This window comes from Dreissena polymorpha, chromosome 5, assembly GCF_020536995.1.
Source record: "Dreissena polymorpha isolate Duluth1 chromosome 5, UMN_Dpol_1.0, whole genome shotgun sequence".
NCBI classification, from domain to species: domain Eukaryota; kingdom Metazoa; phylum Mollusca; class Bivalvia; order Myida; family Dreissenidae; genus Dreissena; species Dreissena polymorpha.
Window position 1 is genome coordinate 56,391,480 of NC_068359.1, and position 16,348 is coordinate 56,407,827.

General features: G+C 34.1%; 1 protein-coding gene across 1 annotated transcript; it reads left to right on the top strand.

Moving 5' to 3' along the window:
• The first annotated feature begins 5,433 nt into the window (after positions 1-5,433).
• Positions 5,434-16,306, top strand: LOC127831045 (transmembrane protein 222-like). Its single transcript, XM_052356035.1, has 6 exons — positions 5,434-5,608; positions 8,397-8,481; positions 9,562-9,593; positions 10,614-10,722; positions 13,147-13,277; positions 15,915-16,306. Exons 1-6 carry the CDS (start codon positions 5,472-5,474, stop codon positions 15,994-15,996), a joined length of 576 nt encoding a protein of 191 aa, XP_052211995.1. The 5' UTR covers positions 5,434-5,471; the 3' UTR covers positions 15,997-16,306.
• Positions 16,307-16,348: the final 42 nt, after the last annotated feature.

Consider the following 16,348-nt stretch of genomic DNA (forward strand, 5'->3'; position numbering starts at 1 on the left):
CATCATCTATCTAAATTATTCTATTCTTTCTTTGTAAATAAATGCAAGTGAAAGAAATCGTATTATTGTAACACATAATTTAACTTATAACAATAATTCTAATCTAATTGTAATTACATCGATGCTCTAATTGTTCATCGCCCTTGTTTGGTCTAGTTTGTAATCTTTTCCACTTATGCATAGTGCAAATGTAAAGTTCAATAAAATTTCAAAAGACAGAAAACACACTACTGTATTTTTCGGTGGTACAAACGCGACTTTTTTTCCAAAGCGTTATTTATGGAGGAAAATGAAAAACATAGTATCCTGATTTTTGCAAAAAAATTGCGCGTGTGATAATCATTAGCGGTAATTTGATTGCCCCTGAATAACCCCCGTGTCACTATCAATCGATCATTTAATTGGTTTAGTCCAGTGTTATGGCATTGTTATATATACCACACTAATGTGTACTCCTCCACGATACAATCGTGGTCAGTTACTGATGATAGCAACCGGGTGTAATACTCCTGGAAATCGTGCTTTTCATGCATTATATAATCAAAATATTGTTTCGACACGGAAAGCTTTTTAAACAATTAATATTTAATCCATTACAAATATATTACAAATATAAATGTTTTGTTGAATTCCCCAATAAGAACACAAATTTGTAATCCGAAACGCATTTCTGATTGTTTTATGTTAGCGCGCCGTTTACAAATTCTAGCGTCAAATATACAGTATTGTTCGCAGATATAAACGGAATATGTCTTCTTTTCCAAATTTCAACACGTATTTCACACCCATGCACCGATGATAAAAGGAAACCGTGCTCGCACCTAGCTGTATGCTCCCGCGCCTGGATTAGTGATAATTTAATGTTTTTTTTAATGCTTTTCTCAGTTTGTAGCCACGAGAAACCCATAATTGATTTTAATAATTGCATCATATATGTCTACATGTCAAATTTTAAATTGAAACATAAGGCTGCGATCATTTTGATTTGTCGGCATTTTGTTTCATTTCAGACTCCATGCAGTTCTCAGATCATAATCTCTGTGATTTATTACTCTAACTTGTTAGTTTCTGACCTAGCGTGCTACTGAAAATAGCTATCGGGATTGTGTTTTATGGCCCAAAATAGCACACAGTGGCTTCGACCCGTGTTTTGATCCCTAAATGTAAGATAAGCACGTGCAGTATTAAATTTTATGTTGGTCAGTACAAACGTTCTACCGAAAACCGCACACCGCGTCTTAATTTTATTGCCCAACCAAGCCCTGAACATCCAATATCCTGTGTATAACGACACACACACTTTAAATAAGCACGTGCCGTCTGTCAAAACAATGATTTTTATAGATCAGTAAACATATCGAAGTAGCTCACGATATTTATTGTCAAAATAATTTCTGAAAACAAATGACAACCACCCAACATACACCATACACAGACGACACTAAGTATAAATAATTTTGACAAATTAAATACAAACAAATGTTTAAATACAGAAACAACTTGTACATGTTATGATATCTAAATATAAATTAAGTTGTTTATTGCTCGTTGCAAAAGAATATGAATTGTACACGATGATTTTTTGTGCAATCAGAATACAGTACAATACAAATGTATGCAATTGAATGTAATTGTTCAATAATGAACGAACTAAAAGAGTGTAACGAAAATGATACAGAGTGTTTGATTTTTATTTTATTGAAAGGAATTGTCAATGGCAAATAATTCGCGAGATACCCCGGTACTTTAGTTGAAATTCACTACGAAACTTTTAATCGAAATTTCATCAAATCTTTAAAAAGAAACATATGCTTAAATTCGTTTGATACTTTAGCAAAAATGGAGAAAGTTTGTGTTTATGAATATGAGCACCGTTTCGTCAATATTTACCAGAATTGATGTTAAAATTGGAAATCGGCCATATACGGAATTATCATAGTTTTGACAGATGACATCCGATGGTAATTGTATAAAGTATGCAGAGAAGCTGGCGAAATGTTAACACAATCGCGCAGAAGTAAATATATTGATCAGCGTATTATCTGTATCTGTTTCTAATGTTCGTTAATTTTAAAATTATTCAGCATTTGCTATAGTATTCAATAAATATTTGTAAATATTTTTACTCGGGTAATCGCCGCGTGTAAAGTCGCGGCGTGATTCTGCGGATCGATGCCGTGGCAGAAACAGACGCGGCTGTTTGTTTGGAGAAAACTGTGTTTGGAAGCATGGCTAACAAGACCGATTTTAGTGCACCAAATCTTTTTTCAGTGTTTTGTCATTCGGAAACTGGACAAAATTCACATTATAATTTCCAGAACGTGATGAACAGCCAAAGGCCGCACAGATAACCATTTTCCATATCAATAAAAACAGAAAAATAAAACCCGAATTCTGAACTATCGCTTATCTTCTAAGCGGACGCGAAAATGCTTGTACAGCTGTGACGTCACAAAACTGGGGAGAACAGGGGAGATAAGCGAATCAACGCTTTGCGAGTTCCGATTATAAAAGTCAACAAAATCATCCTTTTCAGGTCAAACACAACACGCAAACGTTATTTTCCCTATAATTTAATCATATTTCAATGTAAATAGCGTTAACTATAGTGACTTTTGATTTTCTTTGAAATCGACCTTTAAGTAAATAAAGAAGTTTTAATATGAGACAAAACTCAGCGTTTTAAGAAGAGGTATTATCGTTTTATTACTTCGTGAACTATGTTTATGTTTTCACACATTTGTTGTAGAGAACATATTTTGAGAATATTAAGAATTTAGTAATTGGATTTATTGAATATTACATATTTCGGAGTTATATCGTACAATATTTTTTTCGGGTTATTGACTTCTTCATTGAGTTATATATTCACATATTTACATCTTGATCGTTTTTTATAGAATGTGTTATTGTTTTGTATAAATTTTGGATTTAAGTATTTACGTTGAAAAATAAGAATAAATATGGACAAGGATCATTTTGTATCAAATGTAAGTCATGTGATGATGCATATATCGTGCACTGGCGCAACCTCATGTCTTTACCTCAACCACCTTGGCATAGGCTCAATTTCATATATCGTGCATTGGCGCCACCTCATGTCCTTTGCCCCACCTCATTGGCATTGGCTCCATCTCTTTTGGAAAAAAAATGCAAAATTATGTAATAGAAGCTGTGTTGCATGTGCATGCAGCGACTAGTATATGTTGAACGCAATCGTTTGATGTCGTTCGCGAATTAATCGGGTGGAATTTTGCTCGCAACACAGGCAAAATACATTGATTTGTTTTCAAAAACTCCACCACGTCGCAACTTATAAAGGTTCGAAAGTTTACAAATGTGTTGTGGTCGTATGTTTATGTACATTTGTGAATGAATAAATCTTCGCTAAATCGTTTAACATTGCTAAAATATTGCGGAATATGTTGGGAAATTATATAAAACCTACAAACCCTAAAGACTTATCCGTGAGTTTAAAAACATTCGGTCTTAAGCGCCACCTCGGAAATAGCATTGGTTTATTTATTAATACATCAAGTCAAGTCAAGTCAAGTAAATTTTATTTAAAGTCGGCAAGAGTACATAACATATAACATAAGCTATACTTAGCTTTTAAACCGACATTATTAACAAATGTATAATAATAACATATTAAAAAGCAGCTGTTAAGAGAGTCACTAAGGTATTATAAACATGGTTAAAACAAGCATTAATACAAAAGTGCATAATGACATACATGGCATAACTGGCAACGCATTTGTCAAGCAAAGGGAAGTAACTACACATAAACACAACAACTGAAAGATTTATGCTAATAAAGACCATACGCCTACAAATAAATTAAAACAGTTTAAATAAATAGGGAAAACATATCAGATAATAACTTATTAAAAGCAGCTGTTAAACGAGACAGTAAAATAATTTAAACATAGTTAATACAAGCATTAATACTTAGGGCAATATGGCATAAATTGCAGAGCATTTGTCAGGCAAACGGACAAGAAATAAAACATAAAACTGAGAGATTTATGCTAATCTAGGCCATACGCATTAATTAAATCAATTTAAAAAATATAATAAGCATGCATGGCAAATAGGCTTATAAGCACATAGTAGTGTATATATATATATATATATATATATATATATATATATATATATATATATATATATATATATATATATATATATATATGAGATATCTATGAAGCAACTAAGACAAGTCTAGCCAAATAAGCAGAACATGACAAAAGACAAAACAAAATAATAAGCAAAGTAATAAGCAAAAGAAAGCATAACTAGAAAACATGTCAGGTCAGCAGTCCCAGTCTGCAGACTCGCTACCTGATAAGTTGGAATGAAGTTATGGACCGCTAAGTCTGATTGCACCCTGAGCAGTTACATATCTTTCCATTCCAACCTGAGATCAAGGTTTTAAATTGGCTGAAGGAGCATGCTTGTCTGAATTCGTCAGGCAGCGAGTTCCACAGGACTGGGGCTGCATACCTGAAACTTCTCCTATCATAGTGTTCTGTCTTTACAGATGGAACCTGCAATATATTTGAGTATCTTATGTTATAATTATTATTTCTTCTTTCAACTAAGTCATGCAGAACAGGTGGACATATTTTATTAACAATTTTAAAAGTTTCATTTGCCATGGTTCTTAATCTTCGAATGTGTAGAGGTGGTAAATTTGACTCTATTTATTGCATTGCAAAAAGAGGTGGTACCCGTGATAAACGTCTGTGTTATAGCAATTGCTAAAAGTTAACCGCTAGATGTGGTCTTGTTACATTGCAAAGTGTGGCCATACTCATTAAAATCGATTTGATAATAAGATACTTACGAGAGATTGGATTTTTTTATCTGAGGCACAATGTTCGTCTATGCGTGCTAGCCAAAATGACGTCACGGACAATGTGGTATGGCCAGACTGAATATATAACTGAATGGAACTGCGTCAATGAAAGAACTTGGTTTTCCCAAAGACCTATAGATAACATAGGTCTTTGGTTTTCCATGATTTTGTAGTTGACCATTATCTATTATACCAGCGCGCGGACCTTATAGAAGCATAGGCCAGTGCGCCGTCATGCAAATTAACGCAAACCGATTGAATCCGATTCTGACTCTTGATCATCCGTTAAATGAAACAATAGGACAGGTGAAGCGATTTATAGATGTTAAAAGTTGTAAAATATTTGTTATTTAAGGTTTTTACACTCATCATGTGGCCTTAATGATTACTATTAGTTTATCATGACCTTTTATAACCAGTCTATTTGAGGATCATTATTATAAAACAAAACTTGTTTGTGTTTTTACTAATTATGAGAACAAGTTTTCTTTTTCAGTATTTTGAATGTTAATGAAATATTTATACTTTTTTTAAATGTTAAATTAATATAATTAATTTACATGTTAGATTTATCGAACCTTCATGCTAGCTTGTCCCATTGTTGACGGATATGGATGGAAATATAGAACAAACTGGAGAAAAATCACCAATAAAAATGACATTACCTCTGAGCAACGGTCATAGAATCGACCATAACAAACAAAGATATCCAAATTGTATTGTTTGGACACCCATACCATGCTTGACGTAAGATATATAGCATTGTAGATCTAATAAATGTATAAAATGCATCTTGCTTTTAAACTAAAGGTTAAAACAAAAGTAGCAAGAGGCAATGATTTTTATAAAATGGGAATATTTGAATGATATTTTGCATTGATGTTATACTACTTAAAAGAAACATAATGATGTCTTTCTTTTTTTATTTGGATAAAAATAAAAAAATTATGATTTCTTTAAAACACGTAAAAAATAGGTGATTTTTTTTGCTGTTTTTTCTGCCAAAAAATCTGGTTCATTGCCAGCAAACAACTGACATTTGCATTTAACCAGCTATTTTGGCCATTTATAAGTTATTTTTATCTATGTGAATGCCTTTTTAGACATAAAACACATTAATACATATTAATAACAAATATTTTTTATTGGTTTTGCACTTTTTACTGCACAGTTTATGGCAAAATAAAAGGGGGCATACAAATATATATTGCTTTTATATTTTGCATACTTCTTTACCAACATGACCCAAATCTATACACAAGAGCAGACAACTGTATCAAGCCTTTTGACAGAATTATGGCCCCTTTCATACTTAGATAATTGAACATTTTGCTTAAATTGCCATAACTAATTTATTTATGAATTTATGATCACATTTGATTCATACTTTGACAAAACAACACTTACCTGACATACCACAATGCACTCCACCCAAACTATCCCCCATGCCCCACCCCAGAACTCGCCCCCCCCCCCCAAAAAAAAATAAGTAAAAAAAAAAATATGTATTCCTTATTTTTGAAAGATCCTCCATTTAATGACCACACACCCACATTATACCCCCCCCCCCCTCTCCATGATGCATACATGCCATACGTCCCGATCTCGGCGGGACAGTCCCGCTTTTGGGCCCTTTGTCCCGCCGTCCCGATATGAGACGATTTGTCCCAACATTCGTAAAAAACGATGTAAGGTCTATAGGTTCCCAATAAAATTCGCTATTCAAGCTCTGTTTCGCTAACACTTACCCCCGCTAATCCCTTTATTGCCCCCAAATAACAATCCGATTCTACTTATCGTGTGTACCAGTGTTGTTTATGACACCTTATCAGCGATTTATCGGCTAATTATTGTTTTCATCAGGCATTCACACCATGGTGGTCTTCAAGATAGTGGTCGCTTATTGCTATCGATAGTTGTATTATAATGAAATAAATGTTGAAAATGTGTTTATTTTTGTATTTGTTTGAAACGGTTTACAAAACAATTGTTTTGTAAAATTAACTCTACGTCATTAATGAGTCTTTTACATTCAATGTTTAGTTCAAAAATAGCGGGATAATCCGAATGTGCAATATACCAAAATCGCAACAAACAGTCCAATAAGTGATACCCATCCTGTCTAGTGTAATTGGGTGTAATTGTTATAAAACAACGAGGTGCTATGCATGACAGCTTGACCCTACTCCAATTAAGCTAAAAACAACGAGGTGCTATGCATGACAGTTTGACCCTACTCCAATTAAGCCGCGACAATTGACAAGTAACAAACTGCGCATGGATACATGCTTAAAAAAACATCGCAACAAACAGTAAAAGTGGTACCCATCTTGTCTTGTGTTATTGTAATAAAAACAACGTGTTGGTATTCATCACAGTTTGACACTACCCCAATACAGCGCATGACAATTCACAATTCAGTTTAATCTGTGTATATAAGAAGAAAACAAAATATGATTATTAACATTAGAGAAAAATAATTCGAGTAAAGCATCCATAGACTTCTTTTTTTATGAAAAAGAAAAAAATCCATAGACTTCTTTTGTCCTTTTGTTTTTGTTGGTGTAAAAACGGTTGAGGCGTTGTTGAGATTTAAAATGAACACAAAGACGGTTTGCTTCCACCAAAAACCTACCTCGGAAATGTGTACGGCCGCGCATTCCGTGTGTAACTGTTCGGTAGATAGTTTACTGTAACCCGTACTTTCAGTGTACTGGATAGCCTCCCCTGCGTTAATGTTTTCCATTGAAATTAATATAATGAGTATTGTTTTTGTAATGTTCTAGATTTTGTACTCTAAAAAGATGAATATTATCCTCGTTGTTTGCTATTGTATTATTTTATAAAACTGTTATTGTTATGTTTTAGATTCCATGCTTCACATCAGATGTTTTATGTCTTGAATAAAAGTATCAAGAGTATTTGTTAGTACTATACTGACTACAGTAAAGGTGAAATGATAGATCGTTTTAGGTGTCCCGCTTTTTGGTCAAATGTCCTGACAATTTTTAATGTAATGTCCCGCTTTGGACCTAAAAAATTATGGCATGTATGCCATGATGGCTTACGTTATACTGTCAGGCACTCGAATAGTCAAGCGCGCTGTCCTCTGACAGCTCTTGTTTTTAAATCTCGAAGCTGCAATCAGAATGTTGCAAAATTGTAGGCTGATTATTTACATGTACAAAGTTTGTTCAAGTTATTCTGATAGGATCAGCATTGGCCTTCCAATTTTATTAACTTGTTTTCCTTTAAACCTTTACAACTAAGATGCATTGTTTTATTGCATTTGTAGTCTCATAAAAATTTAATTTAATTAAATACATTTCTTACTCAATTCAAGTTTCAAAGGCTTCATTTTAAACCCTTAGGTACTGATGTGCAGCAAACAGCATATAAAACCTGAACAGACTGCGAGTTACTCGCAGGCTGTTCTGGTATTATGCTGGTTGCAAAAGCCATTTTTACTTTGCTTCTTATGGGGAAAAGGGTTATTGTTGAAGGGGGTATTAATAACATTGCTGAAATGTTTCAGCTGGTTTATGCCATTCATTGGTCACATGGGCATTGCAACGAGTACGGGCGTGATCAGAGACTTTGCTGGACCTTACTTTGTGTCGGTGAGTGTGTTACTGTGTTGCTCATTGGATTTATAAGGATTTCATTCAGTGATTTTTTTTACCTGCAAGTCCTGCGTCCTGGACTTACAAAAAGCTCTGTTTATGCAAAGTCTCGAATTATGTGAGTCCCAAAAATGCATTGAAATTTCTCAAAAAAATAATATCGTTTAATATTTGGACTCATTCTTTCATTTTGGGGACTTAAAGATTTGCTAGTAATTGAGTCCCAGGACTCAGATGATTAAAAAAATTTAAATATCAGTGTTTCATTATGTTATGTTATGTTATGTTATGTGTCTGCTTTTTTGTAGTACAATAGCGCTGATGTCAGCATCAATTTGATAAACTTGAATAGAACAAGTTGTTGTTTCTTTTTCTTTTCTTTTTTTTGCTGATTTTATAGCCAGTATTGGGTCTTATTTTATAGCCAGTACTGGGTCTTATTTTATAGCCAGTATTGGGTCTTATTTTATAGCCAGTATTGGGTCTTATTTTATAGCCAGTATTGGGTCTTATTTTATAGCCAGTACATTGGGTCTTATTTTATAGCCAGTATTGGGTCTTATTTTATAGCCAGTACATTGGGTCTTATTTTATAGCCAGTATTGAGTCTTATTTTAAATACCCAAAAGTATGTTATTCTTCAAATACAGTCCTAAAATCTCAGTTGATGGTTTGACTTCAGATGTTTGAAAACTACGGTAATTAAAAATAAAGACATTTGTGGTTTTAATAATTGTTTTAATAATTTGATTAGGTTTTGAATATTCCAATTGTATTTAGCTTGATCATTGATTTGTGAGCCTTAACCAATCAATACTAGTTTTTCCCAAAATAAGATAAATGAAACTTTTATTCCCAATGTCATGGATATAGGTCATATTGTCAAAATGGTGAAAAATTGCAATGGCTAAAGCATTTAGCTAATAAAGAAAAATAATGTGTTTATCTATGACTCAACTTGAACTGCCTGTGTTACATGTACCGCTATATCTTAACATTTCATGAGTTATTGACATGCTACATGTACATGTATTAATCTTGTATGATTGCACTTGAGAATTACTGATTTTATTACAGGAAGATGATATGGCATTTGGTCGTCCTACAAAGTGAGTTTGTTTTGTTATATGTGTTAATATGTGATAATTATGGATCCTTTTAAACAGTTTTGCATTAGACAGTAGTGAGGTTGGTCTTTTATATGGTCGGTCCATATTTAAGTGTCCGCATGGTACAACTTTCACCAATGATCATACAAAATTAAACGATGTCAGGTTACATATAAGAAAAGAAAGACCTTCATTGATTTTGAGGTCAATATGTAACCATATCTGAGGAATGCTTGCAGTCATTTTAATTGTTAGTTAGCAGGAAAAGGGGACACTAATTGATTTTTAGGTCAAATCTGAAGGTTACAATGTACATGGGTTTCAAGATCACAAAGGTATGCATTATATGATTTTTTATATGATTCTGAACAATGCCTTATTGTGTCAATTTGGGCACATGTTTTAGGAACATTTGTTGTTGTGTTAAATACATATATTGTCTTCTTTATCATTCTTCGTGTGTATTTGTTATACAATTATTCAGAATCATTTTGTTACACTGCCAAGTAGTTGAGTGTGTATACCCTAAGTTCTAATCTTGATAATATTCGTATTGTCCCAATCCTATTCTTAATTATGGTATGTTGCTTGTTTGGGGATAGGCTGCACTAACCTATTTTTTTTGCATCATTGTGGGAATGTCGCCATGTCCCTTTGACTTGGAAAAAATTGCAGCATTTTGACTAAAATTGGGAAATTAATGTTGTGCTGTTTTGCTAATAAAAGGCTTCAAATTCAGAATAAAAGCATTAGTATTATTTTACTATGGTTCAAATTATATGGCTGGATGGGAGCTGAACAAAATGTTTAAATAAAAAAAAGTGTAAACCTTCAATTGGATTTTTTAGGTCCCATTTGGGAAAAATAAATACTTTTTTCCATTTTGAATGGGTCCGTATACCGGACCCGATTTTTAACAAAAACAACTCGCTTACACAGATATTGTACATCTTTTGATGGTTCGTAAGGACACTATTTTTATATTAATCAGATACAGCATGTAACACGACACATTTATAGATACTGGCAGTTGAACCCAGAAAAAGTCCGGGGCAGAAAGGGACAGCACCCAAAGGAGACATGGGACTCGTGTGTGTACGAGGCGTCGGAAGAGTACAAAGGGCGAATGGTAAGTTCAGGACAGTTCTTATTAACCCTTTTAATGCTGGGAAATTTGTCGTCTGCTAAAATGTCGTCTGCTGAATTTCTAAAATTAGCATTTTCTTCGATTTTTTTCAAAGTATACTATCAGAATAGCAGACAGTTTGGAATCAGATGAGATGCCACATTCTGTGGCGTCTCTTTGGATCCAAACTGTTTGCAAAGGCCTTCAAAATTCGGTTCCAGCACTAAAAAAAGTTAAAGAGTCTCTTTGGGAAAATGGGGCTAGAAGCATGTGCGTAAAATGTCGTCCCTGATTAGCCTGTGCAGTCTGCATTACAGGCTAATCAGGGGCGACACTTTTTGCTAAGAAGAGATTTCCTTGAAACAAAAAAAAACATTCAAGTGGAAAGTGATGTCACTGATTAGCCTATGCAGACTGAACAGGCTAATCAGGGACTACTTTTAGCACATGCATTAACCTGGTTTCCCAAAACAAGAATCAAATAATTTGGTAGCATACTAATATTACAGAACCACATGACTAATATAATATATATTTATAGCCGGGATCTGAAAAATTAACAAAAACAAATAGTTTCGGATACCCCTTGTTTAGTTTACAAAAGGAAAAATGAAGGTATTTTAATTGGTTACAACTGCATCAAGAAAGCAAGTTTTTGAATTATTGTTTTACTTAAAAAAACGTAGAGAAATAATAACATTTTTGAGATCATTTCCTTTTTTTCAACTTTGTCCTTTTTCAAGACATGCTAGTAGTAACATTCAGTCTTATACTGGACCCAGGGAAACATAACCAGTACCGGTAATGTCAGCAAGAAAGGCACTTTTTTTGATGCCTGGGTACCTGTCATTTCATTAAACATAGTGGTGAAATATTGAAATATTATTTGAAGTGACCAAAACAATATCATAAATGTGTGTTTTTAACCAGGTTTTACGAAGGAAAAAACTGGTTATTAGATTGGCGAATGTCGGCATTGTGACATTTTAAAATCAATTGGCACATTTGTTCACCATCATTGGACGGTGTGTCGCGTGAAAGAATTACGTTGATATCTCCAAGGTCAAGGTCACGCTTTTAGTTCAAAGGTCAAAAATGGGCATAAATTAGCTTGTCCGGGCCATAACTATGTCGTTCATGGTGAGATTTTAAAATCATTAGACACATTTGTTCACCATAATTGGATGGTGTGTCGCGCGAAAGAATTACGTTGATATCTCCAAGGTCAAGGTCGCACTTTGAGTTAAAAACCTGGTTTTGTGACAATTTTGTCCCTTGTTATTTACTTTCTTACAAAAAACTGTGTAGATGTATTAAGTGTGTTTTGTAAAAAAATAATTCAGTTAAATGTTCAAAGGTGTCATCCGTTATATAAGCTATAATGATGTAAATGTTACAAGTTAAAATACAGTAATGTAACAAGTCAGTAATATTGCGCAAAACACACAAGGCATTAATATTAATTATGCCCACCTTCGAAGAAGAGGGGGAATATTGTTTTGCTGGATGTCGGTCAGTCTGTCTGTCTGTCGGTAGACCAGTTTATTTCCGATCAATAACTCGTCAACGAATTGACCGATTGGCTTGATACTTCTCATGTGCATTGGCCTTGGACAGTAGATGACCCCTAATGCAATTGGTCACTAGGTCAAAGGTTAAGGTCACTGTCACAATAAGTGTGAAAATTGTTTCCAATCAATAACACTTCAACGAATTTACAGATTGGTTTGATAAATTGTACTTCACATGTGCATTGGCCTTGGACAGTAGATGACATCTATTGAAATTGGGGTCACAAGTTCATAGCCCTGTTTTTAGGGGCTTATGTCTCCGACCTCGGAACTCTTGTTATACATCCATTTCTGTCTTTAAATGAGCCTTGTTTGGAAAAAACTGGCTGAATGCACATTCCTTAAGACTTATCCCAGGCTTATCAGGGATGACACTTTCTGTCTTTCACTTTCTAATCAGGGATGACACTTTCTGTTATCAGGGATGACACTTTCTGTTTTTATGGATTTTTTCTTTTTAAGGAAGTCTCTTCTAAACTAAAATGTACTGAAGTTGGAAAGGGTAGTCTCTAATAAGCCTGTGATGACATTCTATGCACATTAACCCTTTACCACTTAGATATGTATCTTTACACATCTATAGTCTCTCAGAAAGTTAAATTTTATTAAAGGCCTTTCTTACTAGATCCAAGTTTTAAAGGTTTCAGTTCCAAGCCTTAGGTACTGATGAGCAGCAAGCAAACAGCATAATACCTGAACAGACTGTGAGTTACTCGCAGGCTGTTCTGGTTTTATGCTGTTTGCAAATAGCCATTTAAACTTTGCTTCTGAGTGGGAAAGGGTTAAGCCCATGCGTTGCCCAGTATGAGGCTAAAATAAGGTTTTTAGTATCTGATGCAAACTGCTTTATTTTCAGCACAATCTGTGTTGTGACAACTGTCACAGTCATTGCGCCATGGCCCTCAACTTGATGGAGTATGACAACAGTAACAGCTGGAACATGGTCAAACTGTGCTTCCTTATGCTAATATATGGGAAATATGTCAGGTAATAACAAACCATGCTGCCTTATGCTAATAGATGGGAAATTTGTCAGGTAATGACACACCATGCTGCCTTATGCTAATATATGGGAATATGTCAGGTAATGACACACCATGCTGCCTTATGCTAATAGATGGGAATATGTTAGGTAAGGACTAGCTATGCTTCCTTATGCTAATATATGGAAAATATATTCGGTATAGACAAACTATGCTGCCTTATATAAATAGATGGTAAATATGTCGGGTAAGGACACACTATGGTGTCATATGCTAATATATGGGAATTTGTCAGGTACAGACAAACTATGCTGCCTTATGCTGATATATGGGAAATATGTCAGGTGAGGACAAACTATGCTTCCTTATGCTTATACTGGTAAATGGGAAATATGTCAGGTATAGACAAACTATGCTGCCTTACGCTCATAGATGGGAAATATGTCAGTTTAGGACAAACTATGCTGTTTTATGCTTGTATATGGGAAATATGTCAGGTAAGGACACACTATGGTGCCATAGGCTTATAGATGAGAAATATGTCAGGTAAGGAAACACAATGCTGCCTTATGCTACTATATGGTAATATGATTAGGTAAGGACTAGCTATGCTTCCTTATGCTTATATATGGGAAATATATCAGGTATAGACAAACTATGCTGCCTTATGCTAATAGATGGAAAATATGTCAGGTAAGGACAAACTATACTGCCTTATGCTAATAGATGGGAAATATGTCAGGTAAAGAAAAACTATGCTGCCTTATGCTTATAGATGGGAAATATGTCAGGTAAGGACAAGCTATGCCGACTTATGCTAATAGATGGGAAATATGTCAGTTAATATCAAACTATGCTGTCTAATGATAATACATGGGAAATATGTCAGGTAGGGTCAAACTTGGCTGCTTCATGCTAATACATAAAAATGTCAGATATGGACAAAGTATGCTTCCTTTTGATAACACATCAGAATTCATGGGTGAAAGTTAAACATGTCTGAAAACCTGAACATGTTGCTGGGGGTCCTGTGGGCCGGATGGGTACCTGGTGGGTCCATGGCAAAGCCCTGGTTGGGGGACATGGGGGTGGCAAGACCCCTAAAGCTCCAGAAACTTAGCCAATTAGAAAACTTTGTAAATGAGTACTTCTCATTCCTCTTTGAAAGACAATTTAATGATATGTTAATCAAACTCATTTTGAATTTAACAGAATTTTTTTACTAAAAGTAAAATTCCTTGTCTGTAGAAATGTCTTATTTTGTCCTTATGTTTTCTCAAGTCATCAGATGCAGATGTATAATACTGAGTTTATTGAAAAAAATGAGTTTATAGGCATGGAATATTCTAGTAGTGGTTTTTGAAAATTCCCTCAATGAGTTCACTGACTTATTCCATTACCACTTTTAAAAAGGTATGTCTGGTTCAATATGAAAGCATCATCAAGGGACAATAATTAATTGCAAAAAAATAATATGTTCTTTTAGAATATATAAACACTATGACAAAATATCCTTTGTAACTATATTATTTTATTAGAAGTTGCCAGATTCACATATCATTAGAGAAAAGAGTTAAGGTGTTTAATTCAATTAAGCCCAATATGACAAAAATGCTCTAATTGATTAGCACTTATTAAATTTCATGATTGGTCTATGCATCAGCAAATAAAATTACTGTGTCTATGTTTAATTTAAATTTAATAGTTTTAAGATATATGGATCAATTTAAGTTTCATCAAATAAAGAAATGTTTTAAAACATGCTGAAATAGTTTGCACACATCTTTTAAACACAGCATGTTAGCTTTCACGATAGTAACCAACATTGATTTGTGTGCTTTGACAGTTGCATGGGTGTTAACTGCATTTTCTTCTGGATGAATTATAACTTATTGATTTTTTAAACACAACAACACACATCAGGAACAAGAGGGATGTCAGTATTTAAGTCATTCACTGCATATTATTTCACATTCATCTAATTCAGCCAACCACTCTCATCGCCATTTATTCTTAACATCCTATACATGCAACGTTGTGCTCGAATTAGGACCAAGAAACTTCATTTTTCATTTGTTTTACTTCAAAAAGTGTATATTTTGAGGTTTTCGCTCAATTGCCGAAAATGATTTGATAATGACTAGAAACGATTATCTCCCTTTATATTACTGACTGATTACAATGTGATGAACGATTATTCTTTTGGGCATTTGATTTTGTTAATATTCCTAACCTGTCGCTCTTTCAACTCTACAGGGTTAGCCCTTATACCCCCCCCCCCCCCCCACTTTACATTAATTAAGAAAATCATTTTCGGGCGCAAACCAGATTACTTTCAGCCATGAGAATTTTTGAAGACAAAATGTACAATTTTTCCTAATTGTAAATACACGAGATACATGGTTATACCTAAACAAGAGTTAAATCTCAGACATCATTTTTATCTGTTCATACATCTTTGTCAGGCTTATGTTGCATGAAATACTACTAATTGTTTAAGCATAAAAAAATAACCTGAATAAAAACCTTCAAAAGTTAACAAGTTAAGAAGTCATTCAAGGCTTTTAAACTTTACTTGATAGATATTTTTTCAATCACAAATTTGTTTTAGCATCATTTCTGTAACATCCTTCTATTTCAGTGTCTGCGGTTTTCTCAAAACCTGGCTGCCATTCCTGATCATGGTTGGAGGTTTGGTTGCCCTGCTGGTAGTGTTTACCTGACTTTGATTTGCACATTTATGAGTTGGGAGCCAAGATTCCTGGGCATGTTTTGTCAAATTTGTATCTGTCTGTTCACAGTTTGACTGTAAAGATTTGTGGGCGAGTCCTGGAAATGTATATTTGAAACAAGTGATACATATTAAGTTGTTTTTTTTTGGTGATAAACCATCAGATTTTCAATTGACTGCATACATGTATATTGTGTCTATGGCACATATCTATCTAGTTGTATCTATTGTGGTAGTGTTGTGCAGTGGAAAATGTTGTACGCATGTATTGTACTTCTGTGATATGGACGTGCATGTTATATTGCACAAATCATGTCTCATAACTATTAACACACAGTTTGAAA

Coding starts and splice junctions, on each gene's coding strand:
- LOC127831045 (XM_052356035.1), top strand. CDS start 5,472: ATGGATGGAAATATAGAACAAACTGGAGAAAAATCACCAATAAAAATG. Junction 5,609..8,396: donor ACACCCATACCATGCTTGAC/GTAAGATATATA, acceptor GAAATGTTTCAG/CTGGTTTATGCCATTCATTG. Junction 10,723..13,146: donor AAGAGTACAAAGGGCGAATG/GTAAGTTCAGGA, acceptor CTTTATTTTCAG/CACAATCTGTGTTGTGACAA.